This window comes from Molossus molossus, unplaced genomic scaffold (assembly GCF_014108415.1).
Source record: "Molossus molossus isolate mMolMol1 unplaced genomic scaffold, mMolMol1.p scaffold_m16_p_4, whole genome shotgun sequence".
Taxonomy (NCBI): domain Eukaryota; kingdom Metazoa; phylum Chordata; class Mammalia; order Chiroptera; family Molossidae; genus Molossus; species Molossus molossus.
In genome coordinates this window covers 41,743,268-41,770,532 of record NW_023425377.1, presented here as the reverse complement: position 1 = coordinate 41,770,532, position 27,265 = coordinate 41,743,268, and the positions used below count along the sequence as shown (strand labels likewise).

Here is a 27,265-nt window from a genome sequence, read left to right as displayed (position 1 = left end):
CATGCCCCCCACTAGGGATTGGACCCACAACCTGGGCATGTGCCCTGACTGGGAATCGAACCAGCGACCTCTTGGTGCATGGGTCGATGCTCAACCACTGAGCCACACCAGCCGGGCTCTTTTCTTCTTTTTAATTTTAGGGGGGGGTGTGTGTGGAGAGAAACATCAATATGAGAGAAACTTCAATCAGTTGCCTCCTGCATGCACCGTGACCAGGGATCAAACCCGAAACCTGGGTACGTGCCCTGACCAGGAAATGAACCCTCCACCTTTGGGTGTACAGGACGACACTGCAACCAACTCAGCCACACTGGACAGGGCCTCACAATATCTTTTTTTAAATTATTAGTTAAGGTTGTAAATTTAGTTTAATAGCTAACATTAAAAATTTCACATAAAGGATAAATTTTTATATCTTTAAAACTATAAGCACACATTATGATTCTTTTAGGATTCTTTTTTTTTTTTTTTTTGCTCAGATGGAGTAGGAGGAAGAGAGAGAGAAACATCGACATGAAAGGGACACATCAAGTGGCTGCCACCCACACAACCCAACCAGGGCTGGGGACAAACTGCAACCAAGGTACATGCCCTTAGTGGGAACGAAATCCGGGTCTCCCTGAACCGCAGGCCAATGCTCCAACCACTGAGCCAAACCGGCCAGGGCTCCTTTAGGATTCTTAATCATACTTAATCAAAAAAATTCTTTTTTAAAAATTCAGAACTACGCCCTGGCTGGTTTTGCTCAGTGGTTAGAGCATTGGCCCACGGACCAGAGAGTCCCAGGTTCGGTTCCCGCTGGGGGCACATACCTTGGTTGCAGTTTGTACCCGACCCCAACGCGAGGGTGGCAACCAGTCAATGTGTCTCTCTCACATCGATGTTTTTCTCTCTCTTCCTCCTGCTCTATCTGAAGATAAATGCTAGAATGTCCTCTGGGAAGGATAAAAAAAAATTTCTTTTAATTCAAAACTACATTAGTAAGTACTTTCTAGGAGACCAACCTCTGACTTTGCAGCCATCAGCATAGTCCAAACTTTCTTTAATTTCTTGGTCTTTCCCTGTGCTTCCTCTTGCAAACTGGTATATTTTTCTTCAATATCCAGGCGTTCTTGCTATGACAAAAATTGATAAACTTCAGAATAATTTCTTCATTAAATCACAAATTTATTTAACAAATAATATGTTTAGCAACCATTATCTTCAAAGTAACGCACAGATCTGATTTAAAATGTTATTAAATTTATAGATATTTAGCTTTACCTAGAAAAGTGTCAACCAAAACCAAAAAGTCATATTACCTCTTTTTCCTCCAATTCTCTTCGAAGTTGCTCTGCTCTTTTCCTCCTTTCTTCAAGTTCCATATTAGATTCTTCAAGAAGTTTCTCTTGTTCCTCAGCTTTTGCCAGCAAATCAACACCACCAACAATTACCTTCTTCTCCAGTGCAGATAATTTCTCTAGCAAAGACTGATGCTCTTGTCTGTTGATTAAAATGAAAATACTCTATATTCACTGATTACTGACTACTGTACGATATCATTTACCAAAATTTAATAAGTTTGGATACAAAATTTCAAAATAGAAATATAATTATGTAACATCTCTATCAAATTATACCACTGGATAATTTTATGATTGGATCTATATCTAATTCAAATTCACTGATACTTTTTCCTTCCCACAAAGAGAGGAAATAATCAAAACAGATGTACTTTTTAGAAATATAGCATACACAATGAAACCTTCTATCCAAAAATAGCTACTCTGGATACAAAAATCAAGTTTTTAATTACTATTCAATTGCTTACATGTCCTATGAAAAAGACCAGAAATTTAAATCACAAATCCATATCACTTCAGTAATAACTCACTGGGCCTTAAGAAGATCTTTTTCTCGTTTCTCTAATTCAGCTCTAGCCTTGTTTCTTTCTTCCTCTTCCATGTCAAGCTTTGTTTCAAGTGCTTTTCTCTCTTCATCAATTTTTGCTTGCATTTCAACCATCTTATCGGGGGAAACTTTCTTTTTACCTATTTGAGTCATTTAATTACAATAATCACTTTAGAGTCAATGTTTCAGACTAGTATAGATTTTCTTCATTGTTATAAAAGATATATTCCTCAATAAGATAAAATCAAGTATTAACATTTTAAGGAAATCAAATGGATAATATATTTTATGTTCTTAGAAGAACTTTTTAACTAATTGCTAAATTCAAACTGTTTTTTAATTGTGCAACGATTAGGACAAAAGCAAGTAAAAGAGAAGCAAAACAGATGAGCAGAAAAAGAAGAGAAAGAAAGATTAACAGGAAAGCCAAAACAAACAAATAAATGAAAAAACAAATATCTGTGTGTCCCAAAATAACATAAATGGTCAAAAAAGCAGTATGATTATTCATTTTCTTTTTTCTGATAACCAGGTACAAAATCAAGTGGCTTCCCAAAATACTTCCCTAAAATTTATTAAAATAAATGAATAAGTAAAAGTCACATACAGATATAAAATGAATAGATAAAAATATCAGTCAGAACTTACAGCAAGTTGTTTTTAATGTATGTCTTCAGAGTGTTTATAAAATTTTTGTTTAATAAAATTACTGGGAAGTATTTTATTTCACAGTGTACTTTTAAAGGAAAAAAGTCTATACTAATTATATAACAGTTATATAGTAATTAACCAGGCATTTTATAATTGCTGAGCTGTCATGATATATATTTTAAATAAAAACTAAAATAATTTATTATGTCAAATGCAGGATCCTATATCTAAGTCAGATTAAACGTATGTGTTAAATATAACTAGAAATACTACAAAATAATCAAGCTGGAAATACAGCTTCCAACTGATTATAACTTTGATTATAATGTCTAGTAAGTAGAGTGTTTCATATACAAATAACAGTATAAATAAAAGTGTTAAATTAAGTGTTATAAATAGTATTCAATAAAAGTTTATTGAATGATTTGCAAAATCATGAAATTAAAATGAAAAATCAAAAAGAGAAAATAAAACTAGCATATTAAACTGGTTATGAAACTGAATCAAAGATAATTCATTTCTAGTAATACAATTTCTTTGAAACATACTTTCCTTCAGAAAAACGATCAACATTTTCGTAGAAATGGTCTGAGGCTCTCCTGAGAGCTTTCTGTATTTCTTAACTTCCTTCCCAAAGGACCATAGAAGAGTGTAAACCAGAAGACTTTACAAATTGTTAATGTCTCCACCCAAAAGTTAACCCCTCCTGCTAATAAGAGAACTGAAAAATAAAAAAATAATGTTGGAGACATATATATCTGAATATATTCTTTCAGGATCCATGAGACAAAGAATCATGCATAGGCTTTAATTCTTCAGGATAAAATTATAGTAAAAAACCCAAGGGTTTAAAATATATCACCCCTCATTTCTATAGAAATAGAAGTCCAAAGCAAACTTAAGCCATGAAACAAATAAGTTAAATAAAAGATTAAACAAAAGCACTGATCCAAATTCATGCTCTGGTGTGGTGTGATTCATTGCATTCCAAAAGTCAAGATGTCAACCTGATTCTGTTGGCTTCTTTGGCAGTCACCTGTATTGAATGTTCTGAATTACACTATTAAAAGATAATTTAGAAAAGTAATCTAGCCCCTATCCTCAGTGAATTCCTAGAAAGAATCTCCCACTGATACCATTTCTTAGAAATTTAAGGGGGAAAAGTATAAGTTCAGGATCAAAGTAAATGCATGCATAATAAATTATAGCTTCCTCTCCACCTAAGAGTTACAATATTCAAAGGAAAAAAAATGACAAATATGTTAAGGGGAAAAAAACAACCAACCTGTATGTGTAAAGACATGGTTAAAATGATATAGAGGAAATTATTTGTTCAGCATACGTATATTAATTTTTTAGGCCTCTAGGCTTCTAATAGTTTTGTTAACAGTTAAAAACATAGTTTCCAACCCATTAAGAGGCAGTAAAATAAGATTTTATATTTAGAAATACAAAAGCATGTGCCTATTGATGAATCACTACTATGCTTAAATTGCATTAGTCATTCAAAAACATTCAGGTAATATTTTCAAACTGATTGATGTTTTAGCAACAAAGATCTTATTGTGCTCCTGTAACATTATCAGGAAAATAACCATGTATATATAGCTAGGTTCAGTTCCAAAAGTCTAATATTTCAGTAATGTGTTATTGCAAGGATTACTCTAGTAAAACATTATATTTCTCCTCAAATGATATTTTAAGCTAAATGTAAATATGTATCAACTCTCCTAACCAGGCACTTAAAAGTGTGACATCACTAAAAGTCACTTTTACATTGATTTTTTAAAAATTTCAATCAACAAAACCAACCAAACAAAAAAATGCTTCTTCTAATACTGCAGAATGGAATTCAGCACAAATTTTAAGATAAAATTTTTTTAAATGTTAATGTTACCCGGCCAGGTGGCTCAGTTGGCTGAGTGTCGTCCAAGCACCAGAAAGGTTTCAGGTTCGATTCCCAGTCAGGGGACATACCCAGGCTGCAGGATCGATCCCTGGTGGAGTCATGTGCAAGAGTCGGCCTATCGCCCTGGCCGGTTTGGCTCAGCGGTTAGAGCATCGACCTGCGGTCCCGAGAGACCCGGGTTCGGTTCCCGCTAAGGGCGTGTGCCTCGGTTGCAGTTTGTCCCTGGCCCTGGTTGGTCGTGCGGGTGGCAGCCACTCGATGTGCCCCTTTCACATCGATGTTTCTCTCTCTCTCTCTCCTCTCTCTCTCCCTCCCACACTACCTGAACAAAAAAATGGAAAAAATGTCCTCGGGTGAGGATTAAAAAAAAAAAAGTCGGCCTATCAGTGTTTCTCCCTCACATCAATGTTTCTGTTTCTCTTTCTCTCCTTCCCTCCTTCCTTATTCCTCTCTCTCTTAAATCAATGGGAATATCCTTGAGTGAGGATTTAAAAAAATGTGTTAGAAATATGTTAATGCAATAGAGTATTAAATTAAGTCCAATAAGAGTAGATCGATCAATTGATTGATCGATATTTGCGTGTATGTGTGTGTGTGTGTCAATTCTCACCAGAGGATATTTTTTCCATTGATTTTTAGAAGGGAGGGAAGGAGAGAGAAACATCAATGTGAGAGAGACACATTGATTTGTTTCTCTCCTGAACTATCTCCACCAGGGCTGGGAATTGAACCTGCAACCCTTGACTGGGAATCAGCCCTTGACTGGGAATCGAACCCGAGACCCGTCTGTCCAGGGGCCGGCACTCTAACCACTGAGCCAAACTGGCCAGAGCAAGAGTAGTAATATATATTTTTTATTTTTATTTTTTTAGAGAGAGAGAAACATCAATCAGCTGCCCCCTTCTGGGGATCGAGCCCACAACCTGGGCATGTGCCCTGACCAGGAACTGAATCAACAACCTCTTGGTCCATGGGTTGTTGCTCAACCACTGAGCCATATCGGCTGGGCTAGAGTAGTAATATTTTTTATTGCTCTGTGCCATGTGCTCTATCCAAAACTGTGAAGGGGAACTTTGGCAAGGTGAAGTTAAAGGGAAGAATCTCAGGGAAGTGTTAACTGAATTAATTGTGTTTTCACTACATGAACACCCATGGACATAAGTAACCAGGCATCTGATTCCTCACTTAAAAAAAAGAAAAAAAAAATTGAATGTGAAATCATTTATATTTGTATTTCCAAAATTTGGCTTCATGGGTCTTTAAAAAATTTAGGAAAAAAGATTATGTTATCTAGTTCTGGTAATATATTTTTGTCTGTTATTAATTAGGTCTAGCACGTTCTATGTGTCTGTCACTGTCAATCTAATACTTCTAAGTTGTTCTCCTAAAAAGGGCTTTTGGGAATTAAAATGTTTCTAATATCTCCTTCAATAAAAACTGAAATAAATTTTTTTAAAAATTAGGAAAAACGGAAGCCTTTTTTTAAAGCTAAAGTTGAAGGATTTTTTAAAATACAAAAGATAATACTTACCTTGTAAAAAAATATTAAAATTTTAAAAATGTAATATAGTTAAATGACACACAGTTCTTTATAGTTTAAATAATTGTACCACATGGAGTGCAAATCAATCACACCAACCTGCTTGATCTTTCAATAAGAAGTAGTAAGCAAATCGCAGACAGGAAGCATATGCACAGAGATGAGGAGGAAAAAAAGAAACACATTATTTCTTACATAAAACAAAGAAAAATGTATAATAGCATTTATTTATAGTATAAGCACAGAAAAACTGAAATCATTATCAAAACTGAAATAGAGCAGTTTTATGTAAAAAGAAAAACATATTCAACACAATCAGAGATGTAATTTAAGCAAAGATAATAAGAAGGCTAATTTAGTCTAAGATTACAATTCAAATCAATCTCAAGAGCTCATAGACTCCCAAACTCTGCAAATATAACAGTTTGGTACCATGAGGATGTAATAATGGTAGACATGGAATTGGGAAACTGCTAAGACCTGGGAAGTATTCTAAAAGAGCAAACCAGAAATTAAGCCAATTTAGCAAGGAAAAAGCAGCAAAATTTACATCGTCAATTTTCAAAATTTCCCAATTCAATGTTCTTCCAATGTAAGGATCTGTTACAGGTGTGCCTCCCTTTAAGAAAATCCAATCCAAAACCTTAACCCCAAATTATAGTAATTTGCAGTGATTATTTGATTAACAAAAGGATTTAATGAAGAATTCTTTTAAAAAGCTCTCCCAATAGATTTAATTTTCCAACTTGATTTAAAGCAATTTTTTTTTTCCAGAAAAAAAGAAACATTTCTTGCATAAAGTGAAGTACACCTGTATAATACCAGAATTGCATTCAATCTATTAGTAGATTGTTAAGGATAATTACAATAATGATTCTATAGAATTAAATAATCAATTGATGATTCAAGCAAAGAACACCTAAATAAAAAGGCCATTCATATTTTTAAAAGGGAAAGTACATACAAGTTACACACAGCAACCATGCTGGGACAACCATCTATCTCTCTACTTCACCAACACACCCACATTACAAAAAAAGAACTTAATGTTATTTGCTAGGTGCACAAAGAGTAACTAACACTGCTTGAATGGAACAAAGTACAACTCATTTCATAACATACTTTTATATAACTAGTGTTTAAGGATTAAGGAAAATTTTGAAACAGAAAATTATAATGCCTCCCACTCAGATATTTTCTTGTCTTTCACAGTTTATAATCCAAAATAGTACTTCTATATGGTTTCTAAAGCAATGTCATATACTTTATGTTATCCTCTGAAATTAATTGTTTTTGGTAAAATTTAAGAATTGTCAATAGAGAATACAATTCCTAATATTCTTGGAATTCTTCCTCTAGAAAGCTCAAAGCATAAGAATAATAACCAAATATTTTTGCTATTAGTTTCTGAAGGTAAGTATATAGATAATGCTTTAAAAGACAGTAAGCTGCAAGCTAGTACATGAAAGCATCGATTCCCTTTTCTTCTAAAAATAAAATATAAATAAAATGAATAACACTTTTCAATTTAATTAAGGTTTAAGGAAGTCTTTAGGTTTGAAATAAGTTGACAGATCCTGTATAAACAATTTCTTGTGGATCTGAATTTTCTAATCATACATTAGAAAGTTTCTTAAAATCAATTAGGTAATTTAGAAATAGGGATAAGTGTCCATTTGATATAAAATACTATTCAATTTATCTTCGCTTGCTTCAAACTTCACAGTTTCTTTTTTATTTGGAAGTTTTCACTCTTAAGCTACCCTAAGATTAGTACACCAAAGCCTAAAACCTTTATAATTGTAAGATGTGTTATAATGGGCACTGGTGTATTTCCGAATATAATTTGGACTTTTATAAATTCAGGATTTGTTACTACACATCTCTTATACTGACTAGGATTAGAAATTTGTCATGAAACATAAAAAGGAACCTTAATAAGTATTCTTTTATACAGCTTACTAGCTCTCTTTACATTATCTCAATAGCAAAAGCATGACTCTCTCTTCCATTGTCTCAAACATAAGCTTAAGCATATGTTTTAACAAGTATGGGTTACTGGAAGCAATGAAGTGGGGAGGATCATCGCATGCTTTGTTCTACTGAGAGTCCAACATGTATTCGTTAAGTCATGACAGGGAGCAGTGCAGCATTTCTCAAATGAAGTCCATGGGTTATGGGAAAGCCAAAGCTCTGTTAGAGAACTTAAGAGCTACCACTCACTAGGCAAGAACTTATCCAGAGGTTTCTCTATGACAGAACATGTGGAGTCTGAACTACTGCTGCTGCTACTGCCTGGAAGACAAAGAAATGAGCCCAACGGGAACCAAAGAGAAAGGAAAGAAGAAAAGGAACACACACACACAAATTCAGTTCCAGAGAGAGAATTTTAAAGGACAACCAAGCTTTGTATTAAAGAACCAAAACTTACTTTCCCTTAAAACCAGTCTTGGTAGTCTAGCCAATATTCTCTAATAACAAAGCCATGCAGGGGAATTAGAAACTGTATTCCTTTAAACATCTACTGTGGGCAAACCCCACTATTCACCTAAAACACAGTAATTCAGAGGGTTGGAATTACAAGGATAAAAAAAAATTAATGTCATTTGCTGACATTTAAGTCCATTTAAACTATTTAGGTTGACAAGTTAAAGAAACTGCGTTTTAAGATTTGAAGGCATACACAATTAGAATTATAAAATGATAAATTGCCCTTCATTACAGACAGGTTGGTTTGTCTCTAATTTCACTCGTTCCCATTTAAAAAGTCAAACTATCACATATAATTATGTATGCTTTAAGGTTTCATGGCCAAACTTTGAAAAGCTCACCGGACATTTTAAAATTTCTAAGCTGGAAAGGAAGGTATTTTACTATTAAATATTTTTTTTGCTATTTAAAACTTTATTCTTAATAAATCTATTATCTGTTTTAGCTTTGAACAGTTTAATCTGTGAAAAACAGGTATAGCCTGGCTGCTGTGGCTCAATTGGTTGAGCATTGTCTCATGCACCAAAAGGTCGCTGGTTCGATTCCTGGTCAGGGCACATGCACAGATTGCAGGTTCGATCCCTGGTGGGGAGGCGTGAAAGAGGCAACCGACCAATGTCTGTCTGTCTCTCTCTCCCCCTCCCTCCTTCTCTCTCTAAAATCAATAATAATAAAAAATAGGTATGGCCCTATTTTTTTTTGCTCAGTGGTTAGAGCGTCGGCCTGCAGTCCAGAGAGACCCGGGTTCGGTTCCCGCTAGGGGTGCGTATCTCGGTTGCAGTTTGTCCCTGGCCCTGGTTGGGTCGTGCGGGTGGCAGCCACGCGATGTGTAATTTTCACGTCGATGTTTCTTTCTCTCTCCCCTCCTCTATCTCCCTCCCACTCTATCTGGACAAAAAATGAAAAAATGTCCTCGGGTGAATATTAAAAAAAAAAAAAAAGGTATGGACACAAAACTGATTCTCTAAATCAGGGTTTGGCAAACATTTTCTGTAAGTTGCAAACATTTTCTGTAAGTTACAGATAAGTGTTTAGGTTTTGTAGGCTATACAGTCTCATATGAAAACAACCAGCCACAGACCACACAGAAACAAATAAGCATGGCTATTTAATAAAATTTCATTTACAAAAAGAGTGTTAGGCTGAATTTGGCCAGCAGACTACATTTTGCCAACTCCTGCTCTAAACCATGCCTTTTCTGTCTTTTGAAATTATAAAATCTTTACAGCTTATAAATTTGGGAGTCCTGATCAAGCAGTGATGGGTTTATTTTCAGCAAGATCATGTTTTTTCAATGTTCAATTTCCTTTAATAACCTCCATCTCCCTGAAGGGCAGGTGCAGGCAACTAGGCAATGGAAAAAGATGGTCACTTAAAGATCTTGCCCTGATTAAGATCATTTTAATAAGACAAGCAAAATATGTACCAGCTTGAAAACAATGATCCATGTTAATGGAAGAGAGTTCTGAAATAAATATTTAGGGTAAAAGATTTGAAATGTAGGCCATTATAATACATCTCTCTCTTTTGCACGTTATCTATATCTTTATCACAATAAACAGTTTTAATTCATACTTGGCAACAAATGGCACATAACAGGGTGAGAATGAAAGTATATTTTATTTTTAAAAAGCAATTTAAAAAATAGAACCCTTATACAAATTTATTTAAAATTCAATTATTTCTAAAGCCTAATCATGCTTGAGAAAAACACATTATCCTAATTTCCTAAAAAGTTTAGGTTCCTAACACAGATAAAAGTTCCCACATAAAATTAAATCTCTACATGAAATTTTAAAATAGTATATCCACTATCACTAACTTACAATTCTAAAAGACAGAACAGCCCGGCCGGTGTGGCTCACTAAGCATCAACCCAAACAACAAGAGGTCACCAGTTTGATTCCTGGTCAGAGCACATGCTCAGGTTGTGGGCCCAATTCCCAGTGTGGGGCATGCAGAAGGCAGTCAATCGATGTTCTCTCTCATTGATGTTTTTAACTCTCTCCTTCTCCCTTCCTCTCTCTCTAAAAATCAATAAAAAAAAATTTAATTAAAAATAAAAAAAATAGAACACATGGTATTCTAATTCAGCTATAAACAGATCAGTATAGGAGAAAACATAATGAAGAAAAAAATAATACAGCCCAGCCAGTATGGCTCAGTGGACTGTGTGTTATCCCATGGACTGGAAGATCCCGGTTCGATTCCCAGTCAGGGCACATGCCCAGGGTTGTGGACTCGATCCCCAGTAGGGGGCATGCAGGAGGCAGCACATAGATGTTTCTCTCTCACATCGATGTTTCTCTCTCTCCCTCTCTCTAAAAAATCAATAAAAACATATTTAAAAAATAGTAATAATACAAAGTTAACCAGGTATATGCCACACTTCCTCTGTTTGACTTGCTACCATAACTAAAAATGGCAAAATAAAAGGCATGCAACTCAACTTCCTTGGGAATGTTAAATCATCATTATGTAGCAATCCCAGGTAGTTTCTAGAACTAAAAAGGACTTACCCCTTCTTTTTTTCCTTTTCTCTCCATCTTCTCCAACCTCACCTTCTTCATCATCATCCTCTTCTGACCCACTGATATCAGAGCCTGATATTTCTTCCCCTTGAATAGAAATTACAATGACTTTGATTCCATATCAGGTCATTGGCTATTTAGAAAATGCCTATATCAACTTATTTCATTAAGTTTTTGTTGCTCTGAACAAACCTTGTATTAAAATTCCTAGACAGTAAATGACATATGCTAACCTCAGAAATAGATTTGATGTACACAGAGGCTTGGTTTTTAAATTTCCTAAAGAGAAGTTAAATTCTTAACCATTTAAAATTTCAAGTAATAAAGCACAGTTCTAAATATATATAAAATTACATGTTAAAGTTATTTCAGTCTTTTAAAAATGTGATCACAATCCAGCTGGTGTGGCTAAGTGGATTGAGTGTCGATCCATGCACCAAGAGGTCACTGGTTCAATTCCCAGTCAGGGCACATGCCCAGGTTATGGGCCTGATCCCCAGTGGGGAGCATGTAGGAAGCGGCTAATCAATGTTCTCTTTCATCGATGTTTCTATCTCCCTCTCCCTTTCTCTCTCTCTAAACTCAATAAAGGAAAAATAAATAAATAAAAAAGAATCATTCTTTCAAATAAATAAATAAATAAGATGAAATAAAAATGTGATCACTAGGGGGTTGTATTTTCTTTTCAGTTGTCTAAGATTTTAAATAATTTGCCCTGGCTGGTTTGGCTCAGCAGTTAGAGCACTGGCCTTTGGACCAAAGGGTCGTGGGTTCAATTCCCTGTCAAGGGCATGTACCTGGGTTGCAGGTTCAATCCCCGGCCCTGTCAGGGTTCTGTGGGAGGCAACCAATTGATGCCTCTCTCTCACAATGATGTTTCTCTCTCTCTCTCTTTTCCTCCCTCCTTCCCTTCCACTCTATCTAAAAATCAATGGGAAAATATCCTCTGGTGAGGATTAACAACAACAACAAAAATATTTTAAATAATTCATTCAACCTGTATAATTTTTAAGAGCCACAGAACTGTCATCTAACATAGTGACTCCATTTTTAGAACTACATCTCAAGAAATATTTCAAATGTACTTATGTAACCCAGATCAGCCCAGCCAGTGTGGCCCAGTGGTTGAGCATCGACCCATGTATCAAGAGGTTGCCGGTTCGATTCCTGGTCAGGGCATATGCCCAGGTTGTGGGCCAGCTCCCCAGTGGGGAGCATGCAGGAGGCGGCCAATCGATGTTCTCTCTCATTGATGTTTATAACTCTCTCTCCCTTCCTCTCTCTCTAAAATCAATAAAGAAAAAAAATTTTTTTTAAACCCCACATCAAATTAAACTAATATTAATGATGTTATATTACCCATCAAAGTAGTTATTTAAAAATATCACTGTCCATATATGAAATGTCTAAGAAAACAAAACTGGGGGGGTGGGGGGCGACAAGTAAAATATACACAAATCACAACAAGATAATATTTTAACCTGTATGAAAAGAGATCACAGAGTCTTGGGAAAAGGAATTCATTAAAAAATACTTTGTTCTTAGGCCCAGAAACAAAGACACCTCAGTAGCAATGAGCACACCTAATGCGTAGATCTTGGTTTCTAAATACCATTCTCCAGTGAAAAAGAACCAGAGAGAAATAGCTGATTTTAAGGCTGGGATAGCGAAAATAAAAAATGAGCCCAAAACATATATGGTGCTAAGAAATAATGAATTGCTAAACAAACAAAACTTATGGGAGCATGCTGAAAAAATATAGGAATAACCCTGCAGGATCACCTAATGGCCAAAGCTGGAACAATTTGAGCAATAAAATAAATACTATTATTATTGTATTATAAGCCATAAATATCCATGAGCCCATACTGACATATATAAATAATTGAATAAATAAAAAAGTGGGGGAGAAGGGACTGGTTTTCCAAAAAACAGAATTCCAAATACTAAACATCAGAAGGAATGATGGACAGAGAAAGTCACCAATGAGTAAATGCCACAAAAGTACTGTTTCAGGCAAGAACAGTGGATGGCTGCTAAAATTAGTGGGAGAAAGAAACAGGGCCTTTGTTTGTATAATCTCAAAAGAGCTCCCTACAAGATACTTATTAATTACAAAAGAAAAAATATAATAAATAGTAGATTTATAGTAAAGAAATTTTACAGAATACTTATGAGAGGACTATAGACAAACCCATATTAAAAAACATTCTACAAATATATGACCAGTACTCTTCAAAAGTGTCAACAGCATGTAAGACAAAAGAGACTGAGGAACTGGAGACTAGATGAGAGTAAAAACACATAATAACAAAATGCACAATGTAATCTTACATTAGATACTGGACTAGAGAAAAAGGGCATGAAAGGAAAAACTGTCAAAATTTAAATAAGATCTTCACACAGATGACTATTTTAAAATGAAATAAAACAATTTGACTGGTATGGTCTAAAATTTTTTTAAATAAGATCTGTAGATTAGTTAATATTAGTCAATGTAAATTTCCCGGTTTCAATAATTATTCTGTGATTATGTAAGATGTTAACATTAGGGGAATCTGGGTAACGGATATATAGGAATTCTTCTTACTATATATGCAAGTTTTCTACAGAACAACCATCATTCAGAACCGCCTGAAATCAAGCTGAATGGAAGTCCTACAACTATGGAATTAAAGCAGCAGCCACATCCAGACTGGTAGGAGGGGCGGAGGCTCGACAGGCTGGTCCCACACCCACGTGTGGCGGATAAAAATTAGGAGGACACCTCAACTGGGAAGGTCCTTCCTGAGGACTGAGGGGTCCCCGTCCCAAACCAGGTGCCCAGCTGCCAGGAAGAGAATCCTCATAACTTCTGGCTTTAAAAACCAGCAGGAACTGAGGTTGAGGAGGCTGAGGCTGCTGAAGCCCCAGGCAGCTCCTCTTAAAGGACCCGCGCATGGGCTTACTCGGACTTGCTCCCTCTGAGCTCGGAGGGGAGGCAGCTTGAGGGGCGCCGGAGACATACAGGGAAGAACTGAGCTGTTTGGCACTGGAGCGAGGGCTGGAGAGGGGGCTTTTTCCCGGACAGACGTGCTGTTAGAAGCCTTTGTTCCTTTGGTGAGCCCTTCCCCCACAGGGTAGGCTGACAACCGCCATATCTGGGACTCCAGCAACCTGGCTCACACTGTTGGCCCTGCCCTACCCAACTTTCAGGCCCACCCAAGCTACAACCAGTTGCTTTGCCAAAGGAATGGCCTGTCTCAGATCCTGCTTCAGATTTTCCTAAATTCATTCAAACAAGCAGCATCTGGTCTCAATAAACCCCATGCCTCTCGTTAAATGGCCCCAGGCCTGGCACTAGAAGCAGCCAGCCTTGGATCACAACTTGGCTTTTCCTGGGAACCTCCAAGCCCAGCAAAGAAGCAGCCATCTGCAGACTGCTTTGTAGCTTTTGTCTGGTGGCCCCGGTAGTATACCAGGCAGTGGCTGACCTAGCCCCAGAGCCAGCACACCCAGTGGACAGCTTCAGACCACTGTGAATCACCACCACCCAACCACCTCCACAAGTTACACAGTCAAGGAATGGACTCAGTAGGTACCAGAGCCCTGCTGAATTAAGTCTTGCTCTGTGTGGTGGGCCCCTGCACAGCTGATCATCCAAGGTAGTCAGAGGTTGGTGGATAGTGGGCACAGCCAGTCCTTGCAGCTGATCAGCCCTAATAAAACCCCCTCAATGATGTGCCAACAGCAATCAAGACTCAATTACAACAGAAGGGTGTAAAGTCCACACGAGGGTCAGGGAGGCTGTGCCACTGGACCTACAGAATACCTATTACAAAAGGCCACCCTAGGAAGCCCAGGAGACATAGCAACTCTACCTAATACATAGAAACAAACATAGGAATGCAGCTAAAATGAGGAGACAAAGAAACAGGTCTCAAATGAATGAACAGAACAAAACTCCAGGAAAAGAACTAAGCAAAATGGAGATTAAACAACCTAACAGATGCAGAGTTCAAAACATTGCTTATAAGGATGCTCAATGAACTTAGTGAGGGCCTCAAAAGCATAATAAAGGACCAGTCAGAAATGAAGGAGGCACTAATTGAAATAAAGAATAATGTCCAGAGAGTCAATAGTAGAGTAGGTAAAGCCAAGAAGAAAATCATCTGTTACCTCAAAAAATTAAAAATTGAACTGCCATTTGATCCAGTGATCCCACTTCTAGAAATATACCCTAAGAAGCCTTAAACACCAATCAGAAAGAATATATGTACCCCCATGTTCATAGCAGCACTATTTACAATAGCTAAGATCTGGAAACAGCCCAAGTGTCCATCAGTAGAGGAATGGACAAAAAAGCAGTGGTACATATACACAATGGAGTACTATGCAGCTGTAAGAAAGAAAGATCTCTTATCCTTTGAGACATGAAGGGACCTGGAAAGTATTATCCTAAGCGAAACAAACCAAGCAGAAAAAGACAAATACCACATGATCTCACTTATTTGTGGAATATAATGAACATAATAGTCTGAGGAATAGGGTAGACCCAGAGACGTGGAAGTAGAGTACAGACTGAAATCCTCAGAAGAGGGGGTGGTGGGGACAGGGAAGAGATAAACAACAGAACTTATATGCATGTAGGCATAACCAATGGACATGGACAACAAAGCTGGGGATGGGGGGGTTGGTGGGGTAGGGAGGAGGGTGTCAATGGGGTAAAAAAAGAGAAACACCTGTAACAGAGACAGAAAAAATGGCGGCGGAGTGAACGGAAGCTACACAGACCGTCTCCCAGAACCAAACTGGAATTACAACTATAACACAGACAAATTGACGGGAAAAAGCAACAGAAAAGCATCTTGCGAGGACCATACAACGAGGGACACTGACTCCATCCTGGAAGGATTGCGAAGGCGCGAGATAGGGGCTGGAAGCCCATGGTCAGCAGCTTGGCAGCGGCGCCCTCGGGTTACACTCCCAGGCGGCTCCACAGCACAGAGCCAGGACAGAGGCTAAAACAGCCACAGCCACTCACCTTGGGCTCCGGCAGAGGGAGGGCAGACTGGACTGGAACTGTGTTGGGACATTCGGGATTTGGAAGGCACTCAGAGCTTTTGCTGAGTGGCAGCCACGCAGGACTGTGGGCATATTGCTCCTTCCCGGGGCTCTGAGGAGAGGCAGCAGCCCCTCCCTCGGAGATCCAACCCCACCCAGTGGGCCATTGAAGTGCTAATTGAAGCTCATTAACAACCAGCATCTGCCCCTTCCTCGGGAAATCACCTTGTGCGGAGCACCTGAGGGAGCTTTTCAATCAACTGACAACCCCAAACTCATCAAGTAACCTCGACTACTAGCCTCCAGGCAAAAAGCTAGAGGATAATAGTACCTTTCCTGGGCTAGCAACTTTAACCAGGAAAGTAAGACTTGACAGTGGTGTTTAACGTGGGTCCTCCCTCGCTCATCTAAACACAGGAGAGGGAGCCACAAACGGCAGAACACCAACACCTAAGGGAAAACTTGACAGGCTCCAAAGCCCACAGTGATAGCCAAAATGGTGAAATACAGAAACAGAAGCCAAATGAAAGAGCAAGAGACCTCCACTGAAGATGAGATCAATGTGGAGTAATTTGGCATGTTAACAGAGCTAGAATACAGAGCCATGATCTTGAGGAAGCTGAACAGCATGAGTAAGGACATAGAGACACTGAAAATAAGCCAATTGGAAATTAAAAATCATCAAGAAGAGATAAAAAATGACATATCAGAAATGAAAAACACATTGGAAGGTCTAAAAAGCAGAGTAGAGGAAGCTGAGGACTGGATCAATGAATAAGAAGACAGGGTAGAAAAAATCAACCAATCAGAAAAACAAAAAGAAAAAACTATTAAAAAACAGGAAGACAGCTTAAGAGAACTATGGGACAACTGGAAACGTAATAATATTCGCATTATAGGAGTCCCCGAAGAAGAAGAAAATGCGCAAGGGATAGAGAATATATTAAAAAAAAAATAGTAACAGAAAACTTCCCTAATTTGGTGAAGGAAGAAGGCATTCAAGTTCAAGAAGCACAGAGAGTCCCAAGTAAGAAGAACCCAAACAGGCCCGCACCAAGACACATAGTAATTAAAATGCCACAAATTAAAGACAAAGAGAGAATCCTAAAAGCAGCAAGAGATAAGCAACAGGTTACCTACAAAGGAAACCCCATAAGGCTCTCAGCTGACCTCTCACAAGAAACACTACAGGCCAGAAGGGAATGGCATGAAGTAATCAAAGTCATGAAAAACAAGAATCTGAATCCAAGACTACTCTACCCAGCAAGGCTATCATTCAAAATAGAAGATCAAATAAAGAGCTTCCCAGACTAAAAAAGGCTAAGGGAATACATTAGCACCAAACCAGCACTGCAAGAAATGTTAAAAGGACTGCTGTAATTAGCAGTAGAAATGGGAAGACAAATAGAACCACACTAAACAAAAAAGACAATAAATAAGTACATATCAATAATCACCTTAAACGTAAATGGATTGAATGCTCTGATAAAAAGACACAGAGTAGCTGATTGGATAAGAAAGCACGACCCACCTCACAACAAAAGACTCACATAGGTTGAAAGTGAAGGGATGGAAAAAAATTTTCCAAGCAAATGGAAAGCAAAAAAAAGCTGGGGTAGCAATTCTCATATCTGATAAAATAGATTTCAAAATGAAGGCCATAACTAGAGACAAAGAAGGCCACTACATAATATTGAAAGGATCCGCCCTGGCCGGTTTGGCTCAGCGGTTAGAGCGTCGGCCTGCGGTACAGAGAGACCCGGGTTCGGTTCCCGCTAAGGGCACGTACTTCGGTTGCAGTTTGTCCCCGGCCCTGGTTGGTCGTGCGGGTGGCAGCCACTCGATGTGTCCCTTCACGTCGATGTTTCTCTCTCTCTCTCCCTTCCTCTCTCTCCCTCCCACTCTATCTGTACAAAAACAAACAAACAAAAAAATAATATTGAAAGGATCTATCCAACAGGAAGATATAACCTTGATAAACATATATGCACCCAATATAGGAGCACCAAAATATATTTAAAATCTTCTGGAGGACTTCCAAGGAGAAATTGACAACAATACAATCATAGCAGGGGACTTCAACACCCCGTTGACAGCACTGGATAGATCCTCTAGGCAAAAAATTAGCAAGAAAACAGAGACTCTAAATGAAGCACTAGACCAAATGGATTTAATAGATATCTACAGAGAATTACACCCCAAAACTACAGAATACACATTCTTCTCAAGTGCACATGGGACATTCTCAAAGACAGACCACATGATAGGACACAAACTAAATCTCTACAAGTTCAAGAAGATTGAAATCATATCAAGCATCTTCTCAGATCACAATGGCATGAAACTAGAAATCAATTGCAACAAGAACATGCAAAGACAATTCAACACATGGAGGCTAAATAGCATGTCATTAAACAATGAATGGGTCACCGAGGAGATCAAGGAAGAAATTAAAAACTTCCTGGAAACCAATGAAAATGAACACACAACAACACAAAATCTATGGGAAGCAGCGAAAGCAGTTCTGAGAGGGAAGTTCATAGCACTACAGGCCTACCTCAAAAAACAAGAAAAATTTCTAACTGACTGTCTAACCTCACAACTTAAAGAATTAGAAAGCAAACAAAAAGAAAACCCCAGAGCAAGTAGAAGGAAGGAAATAGTAAAGATCAGAGCAGAAATAAATGACATAGAGACCAAAAAAACAATTCAAAGGATCAATGAAACAAAGAGTTGGTTTTTTGAAAAGATAAACAAGATTGATGGACCCTTAGCTAGACTCCCCAAGAAACAAAGAGAGAGAACCCAAATACACAAAATCAGAAATGAAAGAGGAGAAGTAACAACCAACACCATGGAAATACAAAAGATAGTTAACAACTACTATGAACAACTATATGGCAACGAATTCGACAATCTAAGCGAAATGGACAAATTTCTAGAAACACACAGTCTCCCAAAACTAGACCCGGAAGAGATAGAAAACTTGAACAGACCAATAACAACTAAGGAAATTGAAGAGGTAATCAAGACTCTCCCAGCAAACAAAAGCCCACACCCAGATGGCTTCACGGGGGAGTTTTACCGAACATTCAAAAAAGAATTAACACCCATTCTCCTCAAACTATTTTAAAAAATTCAAGAAGAAGGAAGACTTCCAAACACGTTCTATGAGGCCAGCATAATTCTAATTCCAAAACCAGAAAAAGACACTATGAAGAAAGAAAACTACAGGCCAATATCCCTGATGAACATAGACGCCAAAATCCTGAACAAAATATTAGCAAATCGGATCCAGAAATATATGAAAAAAATTATTCACCATGACCAAGTGGGATTCATTCCAGAGATGCAAGGATGGTACAATATTTGTAAATCAATAAACGTGATACACCACATAAACAAAATGAAGAATAAAAACCACATGATCCTATCAATAGATGCTGAAAAAGCATTCGACAAAATCCAGCATCCATTTCTGATAAAAACGCTCAGCAGTGTGGGAATAGAGGGATCATTATCTAGACATAATAAAGGCCATATATGAAAGACCTACAGCCAACATAATACTCAATGGACAGAAACTAAAAACATTTCCATTAAGAACAGGAACAAGACAGGGATGTCCACTTTCACCACTCTTATTTAACATTGTACTGGAAGTCTTAGCCACAGCAATCAGACATGAAGAAAAAATAAAAGGGATCCAAATTGGAAAGGAGGAAGTGAAACTGTCATTATTTGCAGATGACATGATATTATACATAGAAAACCCTAAAGACTCCATCAAAAATCTACTTGACTTAATAAATGAATTTGGCAAAGTAGCAGGATACAAAATTAACGTTAAGAAATTGACGGCATTCCTGTACACCAATGATGAACTCACAGAAAGAGAAACTGAAAAAACAATCCCATTTACCATCGCGCCAAAAAAATTACGATACCTAGGAATAAACTTAACCAAAGAAGTAAAGGACCTTTGCAGAAAACTACAGGTCATTGAAAAAAGAAATAGAGGAAGATATAAAAAAGTGAAAGCACATACCCTGTTCATGGATTGGAAGAATTAATATCATTAAAATGTCCATACTACCCAAAGCAATCTATAGATTCAATGCAATCCCCATCAAAATACCAACGACATATTTCACAGAACTAGAACAAATACTTCAAAAGTTCATATGGAACCAAAAAAGACCCTGAATAGCCACAGCAATCTTGAAAAAGAAGAACAAAGTAGGTGGGATCACAATACCAGATATCAGGTTATACTACAAAGCCACTGTAACCAAAACAGCCTGGTACTGGCACAAGAACAGCATATAGACCAGTGGAACAGAACTGAAAACCCAGAAATGGACCCAAGGCAATACGCTCAATTAATATTTGACAAAGGGGGCAAGAGCATACAGTGGAGTAAAGACAGCCTCTTTAATAAATGGTGTTGGGATAATTGGACAGCTACATGCAAAAAAATGAAACTAGACCATCAACTTACACCATACACAAAAATAAACTCAAAATGTATAAAAGACTTAAATGTGACCCGTGAATCCATAAAAATTCTAGAAGAAAATGTAGGCAACAAAATTTCGGACATCATACAGAGCAGAATTTTCACTGATCCATCACCTAAGGCAACCGAAACAAAGGAAAAAATGAACACATGGGACTACATCAAACTAAAAAGCTTCTGCACAGCAAAAGAAACAATCATCAAAATGGAAAGGCAACCCACTGTATGGGAGAACATCATTGCCAATGATACATCAGATAAGGGGTTAATTTCCAATATATAGAGAGTGCTCATACAACTCAACAAAAGGAAGACAAAGAACCCAATTAAAAAAAGGGCAGAGGAGCTGAATAGACACCTCTCCAAACGGGACATACAAATAGCCAAAAGACATATGAAGAAATGCTTAACATCACTAATCATCAGAGAGATGCAAATTAAAACAACAATGAGGTATCACCTCACACCTGCCAGAATGGCCGCCATCAACAAATCATCAAACAACAAGTGTTGGCGAGGGTGTGGAGAAAACGGGACTCTAATACACTGCTGGTGGGAATGCAGACTGGTGCAGCCGCTGTGGAGAACAATATGGTGTTACCTCAAAAAATTAAAAATTGAACTTCCATTTGACCCAGTGATCCCACTTCTAGGAATATACCCTAAGAAGCCTGAAACACCAATCAGGAAGAATATATGTACCCCTATGTTCATAGCAGCACTATTTACAATAGCTAAGATCTGAAAACAGCCCAAGTGTCCATCACTAGACGAATGGATAAAATAGCTGTGGTACATATACACAATGGAGTACTATGCAGTGGTAAGAAAGAAAGATCTCTTATCCTTTGAGACAACATGGAGGGACCTGGAAAGTATTATCCTAAGTGAAAGAAGCCAAGCAGAAAAAGACAAATACCACATGATCTCACTTATATACGGAATATAATGAACATAACAGTCTGAGGAATACAATAGACCCAGAAACATGGAAGTAGGGCACAGACTGACATCCCTCAGAAGGGGGAGGGGGAGATAAACCACAGAACTTACATGCATGTATGCATGACCAATGGACATGGACAACTAAGCCGGGGATGGGGCGGTGGTAGGGTGGGGAGGGGGGTGCCAATGGGGTAAAAAAGGTAAAATATCTGTAACAAAAAAAATAAATAAAAAATTTATATATAAAAAAAAGAAACATCTGTAACAAAAAAAATTTTTTTTTTAATTAAAAAATGCAAAAAAAGCGCGCAAACCATCGATTTGGAATATAAGGAAGCAAAAAACACCCAATCAGAACAGCAAAAAGAAAAAAGAATTCATAAAATGAGGATAGTGTAAGGAGCCTCTGGACAACTTCAAGTGTACCAACATTTGTATCTTGGGGGTGCAAGAAGGAGAAGAGAGAGAACAAGAAATCAAAAACCTATTTGAAACAATAATGGCAGAAAACTTCCATAACTTGGTGAAGGAGAAAGACACTCAAGTCCAGGAAGCACAGAAAGTTCCAAACAAGATGAACCCAAAGAGGCACACACCAAGACACATCATCATCAAAATACAAAAGGTTCAAGACAAAGAATCTTAAAAGCAGCAAGAGAAAGGCAGTTACCTACAAGAGAGTTCCCCTAAGACAGCTGATTTCTCAAAAGAAACTTTGCAGGACAGAAGGGAGTGGGAAGAAATATTCAGAGTGATAAAAAGCAAGAACCTACAACCAAGATTGCTCTTTCCTGCAAAGCTCTCATTTAGAATCAATGGACATATCAAGAATTTCCCATACAAGAAAAAGCTAAAGGAGTTCATCACCACCAAACCATTATTATATGAAATGTGAAGGGTCTTCTTGAAGAAAAAGAAGATAAAAAATATGAACAAACAGCCCTGGCCGGTTTGGCTCAGCGGTGAGAGCGTTGGCCTGCGGTCCAGAGAGACCCAGGTTCGGTTCTTGCTAGGGCACGAACCTCAGTTGCAGTTTGTCCCCGGCTCTGGTTAGGTCGTGCAGGTGGCAACCACTCGATGTGTCCCTTTCACATTGATGTTTCCATTCTATCTGAACAAAGTATCGAAAAATGTCCTCCGATGAGGATAAAAAAATATGAACAAACAAAATGGCAATAAATACATATTTATCGACAATTGAATCTACAAACAAAATGAACAAGCAGAACAGAAACATTGTCATAGATACAGAAAACATATTGTTGGTTGCCAGATGTGAGGGCGGTTTGGGGAATGGGTGAAAAAGGTGAAGGGATTAAGAAGTACAAATTGTTTGTTAGAGTGACAAACCTCAAAGGGAAGAGGGTTGTGAGGTAGGGAGGAAATAAACCAAAGAACTTATAAGCATATATGCATAACGGATAAACACAGACAACAGTGTGAGGAAAGGCAGGAGGGGGGCGGGAGTGGGGAGGAAGGGATCAATAGGGGAAAAAGGAGGAACATCTGTAATATATTCAACAATAAAGATACGTTTAAAAAAAAAAAAAAAAAGGAAGGAAATTCTGACACATGCTATGATATGAATGAACCTTGAGGATATCATGCTAAATGAAATAAGCCAGACACAAGAGGACAAACATTACATGATTTTACTTATATGAGGTACCCAAAATCATCAAATTCAGAGACAGAAAGTAAAATAGTGGTTACCAGGGGATGAGGGAGAGAGGGGAATGGGGAGTTAGTGTTTAATGAATACAGTTTAATTTTGGGATGACTGAAAAGTTCTGGAGATGGATGATGGTAATGGTTGCAGAACAATGTGGACGTACTTAATGGCACAGAACTATACATTTAGAAATAGTTAAAATGGTAAATATTATGTTATGTATATTTTACCACAATAAAAAAATTAAGTCAGCAAAATAAAGGTATGAACTCAACATTAACAAATCTAAGAGATTTTAAATCTTTAAAACATACTGACTATAAATACCACCTAGTGGTCACATTTAAAACACCAAATTTCATTATCTAAAATGCAGGTCAATTACTACTGCTTTTCCTCAGTAATATTTTCTTCTTCTTGTTATTAATCCTTATCCTAGGATATTTTTTCCACTTATTTTTAGAGAGAGTAAAAGAAAGAGAGGGAGGGAAAGGGAGAGAGAGAAAAAAACACTGATGTCTCACATTGATTGGTTGCTTCCTATATGCGCCATGACTGGGGCTGAAAATTGAACCTGCAGAGACCGTTCGGTGCCAAGGCCGACACTCTAACCATGAACTACACCAGCCAGGGCTCCTCAATAATCTTACGCAAGTTTATTGAATCAGCATCTTTTCCAAACTTTTGTGATGTTGGAATCTCTTGATTTCACATCTGTTCTAACCAATTTCCCCATAGATTGAAAAGATGCAATTTCAAAACCCTCTGTTTACCTGGTATGCAATCAGTTCTTAGCATGAAGGTACAGGGAGTCACTGAGAACTTAGTGATGGTTGGTAAATTTAACCTCATGAACAAGGTCTTCAAACTTTCTAACCTTCTAACATCTTGTTAGAAAAGAATTTCAAAAGAATCTCATGTTCAAATTTAAGTATGAAAGCATATTTTCAAGGCCATAAAATGAACTTTTACTTATAATAAAGTTGCTTTATCCATGACTCTGTGATAGCTTTCTGTACTTCAAACAACAGTGACTGAGAACTCTGGTCATAGTCACCTAAATACATGGTAGAATTTGCTCTTATATAGAGACAAATAAAAATTCATGGCTTAATAGTGGTCATATGAAATCTATAAAAGGTCATTGGGATTAAGATAGAGGCTTAAATTAAGTTTTTAAATCACATATACAAACATATAATTTTGCTTGAGCTTAATATGAAAATGCTCAAAAATGTATCAAGTTACCGAGCAGAAATATTCCTTTAAATATCAATGCTAGAGGTGCAAAGAATTTTTAATAGGTGGTTTTTATTAGAACACTTTGTGGTAAAGCAACATATATTTAGCCAACATTAAGATCAACATTTTAGAAAATAGTTACCTTCTTCAAGCTTTTTTTTCAGTTCTTCTATTTCTTTCTGAAATTGACGAAGCAAAGCATCTTTTGGATCTTCATTAATTCTAGCTTTATTTTTAATATTCTTAGCACGGTTAGCATACCGTAACGTACTGATAGTTTCATCATAATTGTAATCTGCTGGCCCAATATTTGCACACTGTTGAATTAGGAATACAAAACAAAATATTTTAACACCTGACACAGTTAAAATTAATACCACTATTATGAAGATATCAAAACGAATATATGAAGATACTTCTACTCTGGTCTTCTTGAAAAAAAGAGTAAGTATAACCACGTGTGTTTCCAAACAACACAATATGGGCTAGTACACATGGTATACTAGAAAAAGAATAACCACAAATAAAATAAAGTAAAATAATCAATAGTTTTTAAAATGTTATACATATCAATTATGGGGATAAACAGAAATCTTAAATTTGCCAGATAACTATAATACCACCAATTAAGTCTTACCATCATGGTCTTTGAATTTCCTCCTAAGGAATCCTGAAGAAGACGAGTCAATTTAGAATTACGATAAGGTACATGAGTGCTTTTTCCATCAACCAAGGCAGAAATTACATTACCAAGGGTGGAAAGTGAAAGATTGATTTTTGTAGCTTCCTTGAGGCGCTGTCCAGTAGCTCCAGTTTTTGCTTGTCTTTCTGAACCCTAGCAATAAACAGACACAGAAATAAAGCTAAAATAAAAAACACAGACTATTGTTTCCAAAGCTTAAAAAAACCCATAATTTGCCCTGGCCGGTTTGGCTCAGCGGTTGGAGCGTCGGCCTGCGGTACAGAGAGACCCGGGTTCGGTTCCCGCTAAGGGCACGTACCTCGGTTGCAGTTTGTCCCCGGCCCTGGTTGGTCGTGAGGGTGGCAGCCACTCGATGTGTCCCTTCACATCGATGTTTCTCTCTCTCTCTCTTCCTCTCTCTCCCTCCAGCTCTATCTGAACAAAAAATGGAAAAATGTCCTCGGGTGAGGATTAAAAAAACAAAAAACAAAAAAAAAACATAATTTAACAGAAAATTATATCTGAAATTCACTTCAAAATAATACAGGAAGGGAAGTGGGAAATGGTAGAGATGAAACAGGACTGGCCCTGAACCAGTAACTGTTGAAGTTGGGTGATGGTTACACAGATCACTCTATTCTATCTACTTTTGTATAGGTTCAAAATAGTCCATAATAAGTTAAACACATACACAGTTAACAACTTAAAAATCATATATAAATCATAACTTTTCACTTGGATTTTATTCATTTATAAAATTAAAAAATTACAAGTTATTCTTTAAGTAGTATCCTATACTTACAGCAAGATCTACAAGATGGAGCTTCCCCATCCTGACGTGCATGTTACCATCAACCCCTTTCTCACTGCACTCTATGGTAATTGTAAAGATGGCATGGGAACGGGAACTATGTTCATTCATATTAGTTGCACCAACAGAACCTTTAATAAAGAAAGGAAATTTTTAAAAAGTATAATAATAGGGAGTACCTTTAAAACTATTAACTATTCAGAATGGTTTAGAACACTTAATTTCATCAGAGCCAAAAACCAAAGAGCATGGCTAAACCATAAAAGAACAGGTATGCTTAGCCATTATTAGAAGTTTTATGTTGATAACAAAATAATTTGTAACGTTTCTCACACTAAAGAGGTAATTTTAGGACAAAATAATTATAATCCCAAGTATTACTGGCTAAAAAACAAATATGCATAAAAATACTAAAATATTAAATAATTCAAAAAATTATTGCTCTTTCAGCTGTCTCTAAAATGTATTATGTTCTGGGAATCTAAACCACAGAAATATTTGTATATATGCATTAGATGATGCCAAGATATTTAGTGCAGCATTGTTCACAACAGCAAAAGGTCAGAAACAACCAACAGGACAGTGGTTAACCAATTATAGATTGGTCATACTATGGATTTTTTTAAAAAGGCAGAGGAATTCCAAAAGAGCAGCAGAGTGAACAGAAGCTACACAGACCATCTCGCAGGACCAAAGTGGAATTACAACTAAAATAAAGACAAATCGTTGGGAAAAAGCAACAGAAAAGCAGCGTTCAAGGACCATATAACCAGGGACACTGAATTGATCCTGGTAGCACTGCAGAGGCATGAGAGGGGGGCTGGGAGCCCATGGACAGCAGCAGTCTTAGCTGTGAGCAGCGCCCTAGAGGTTAAAATCCCAAGCCGGCTCCACAGTGCAGAGGGCCAGGACAGAGCACTAAATTAGCCACAGCCACTCACCTTGGGCTCTGGCAAAGAAAGGACAGACTGGACTGGAACTGTGTGGGGATACTCATGATTTGGAGGGCGCTCAGAGTTTTTACTGAGTTGCGGCCACACAGGATGGTGGTCTCTTACTCTTTCCCAGGGCTCTGGGGAGAGGCGGCCCCGCCCTCAGAGATTCCCACCCAAGTGGGCCAAAGAAATGCAAATTGAGGCCCATAAACAACCAGCATCTGCCCCACCCTTGGGAAATCCTCTTATGCTGAACACCTGATGGAGTTTTTCATTCAACTGAGAACCCAAGGCTCTTCAAGTAACCAAGACTAATAGTATCAAGACAAAAAGCTAGAGGATAACTAAACCGTTTCTGGGCTTGCAAATCTACCCAGGAAAGTAAGACTTGACAGTAGTGTTTAA

At 37.5% G+C, this 27,265-nt stretch overlaps 1 protein-coding gene across 3 annotated transcripts in view; it reads right to left on the bottom strand.

Moving 5' to 3' along the window:
• Positions 1-27,265, bottom strand: part of KIF3A (kinesin family member 3A) — a 75,242-nt gene that overhangs the window by 7,462 nt on the left and 40,515 nt on the right. The window contains exons 6-14 of one of the 3 annotated variants that reach the window (XM_036240967.1): positions 25,917-26,056; positions 25,070-25,267; positions 24,575-24,749; positions 11,000-11,098; positions 8,214-8,285; positions 6,090-6,098; positions 1,874-2,030; positions 1,302-1,482; positions 1,005-1,115 (exon numbers count right to left, since the gene is read on the bottom strand). In XM_036240967.1, coding sequence (XP_036096860.1) covers positions 1,005-1,115; positions 1,302-1,482; positions 1,874-2,030; positions 6,090-6,098; positions 8,214-8,285; positions 11,000-11,098; positions 24,575-24,749; positions 25,070-25,267; positions 25,917-26,056 — 1,142 coding nt within the window. The remainder of the gene's footprint in view (positions 1-1,004; positions 1,116-1,301; positions 1,483-1,873; positions 2,031-6,089; positions 6,099-8,213; positions 8,286-10,999; positions 11,099-24,574; positions 24,750-25,069; positions 25,268-25,916; positions 26,057-27,265) is intronic. The other 2 variants (XM_036240969.1, XM_036240970.1) reach the window with 2 other exon arrangements.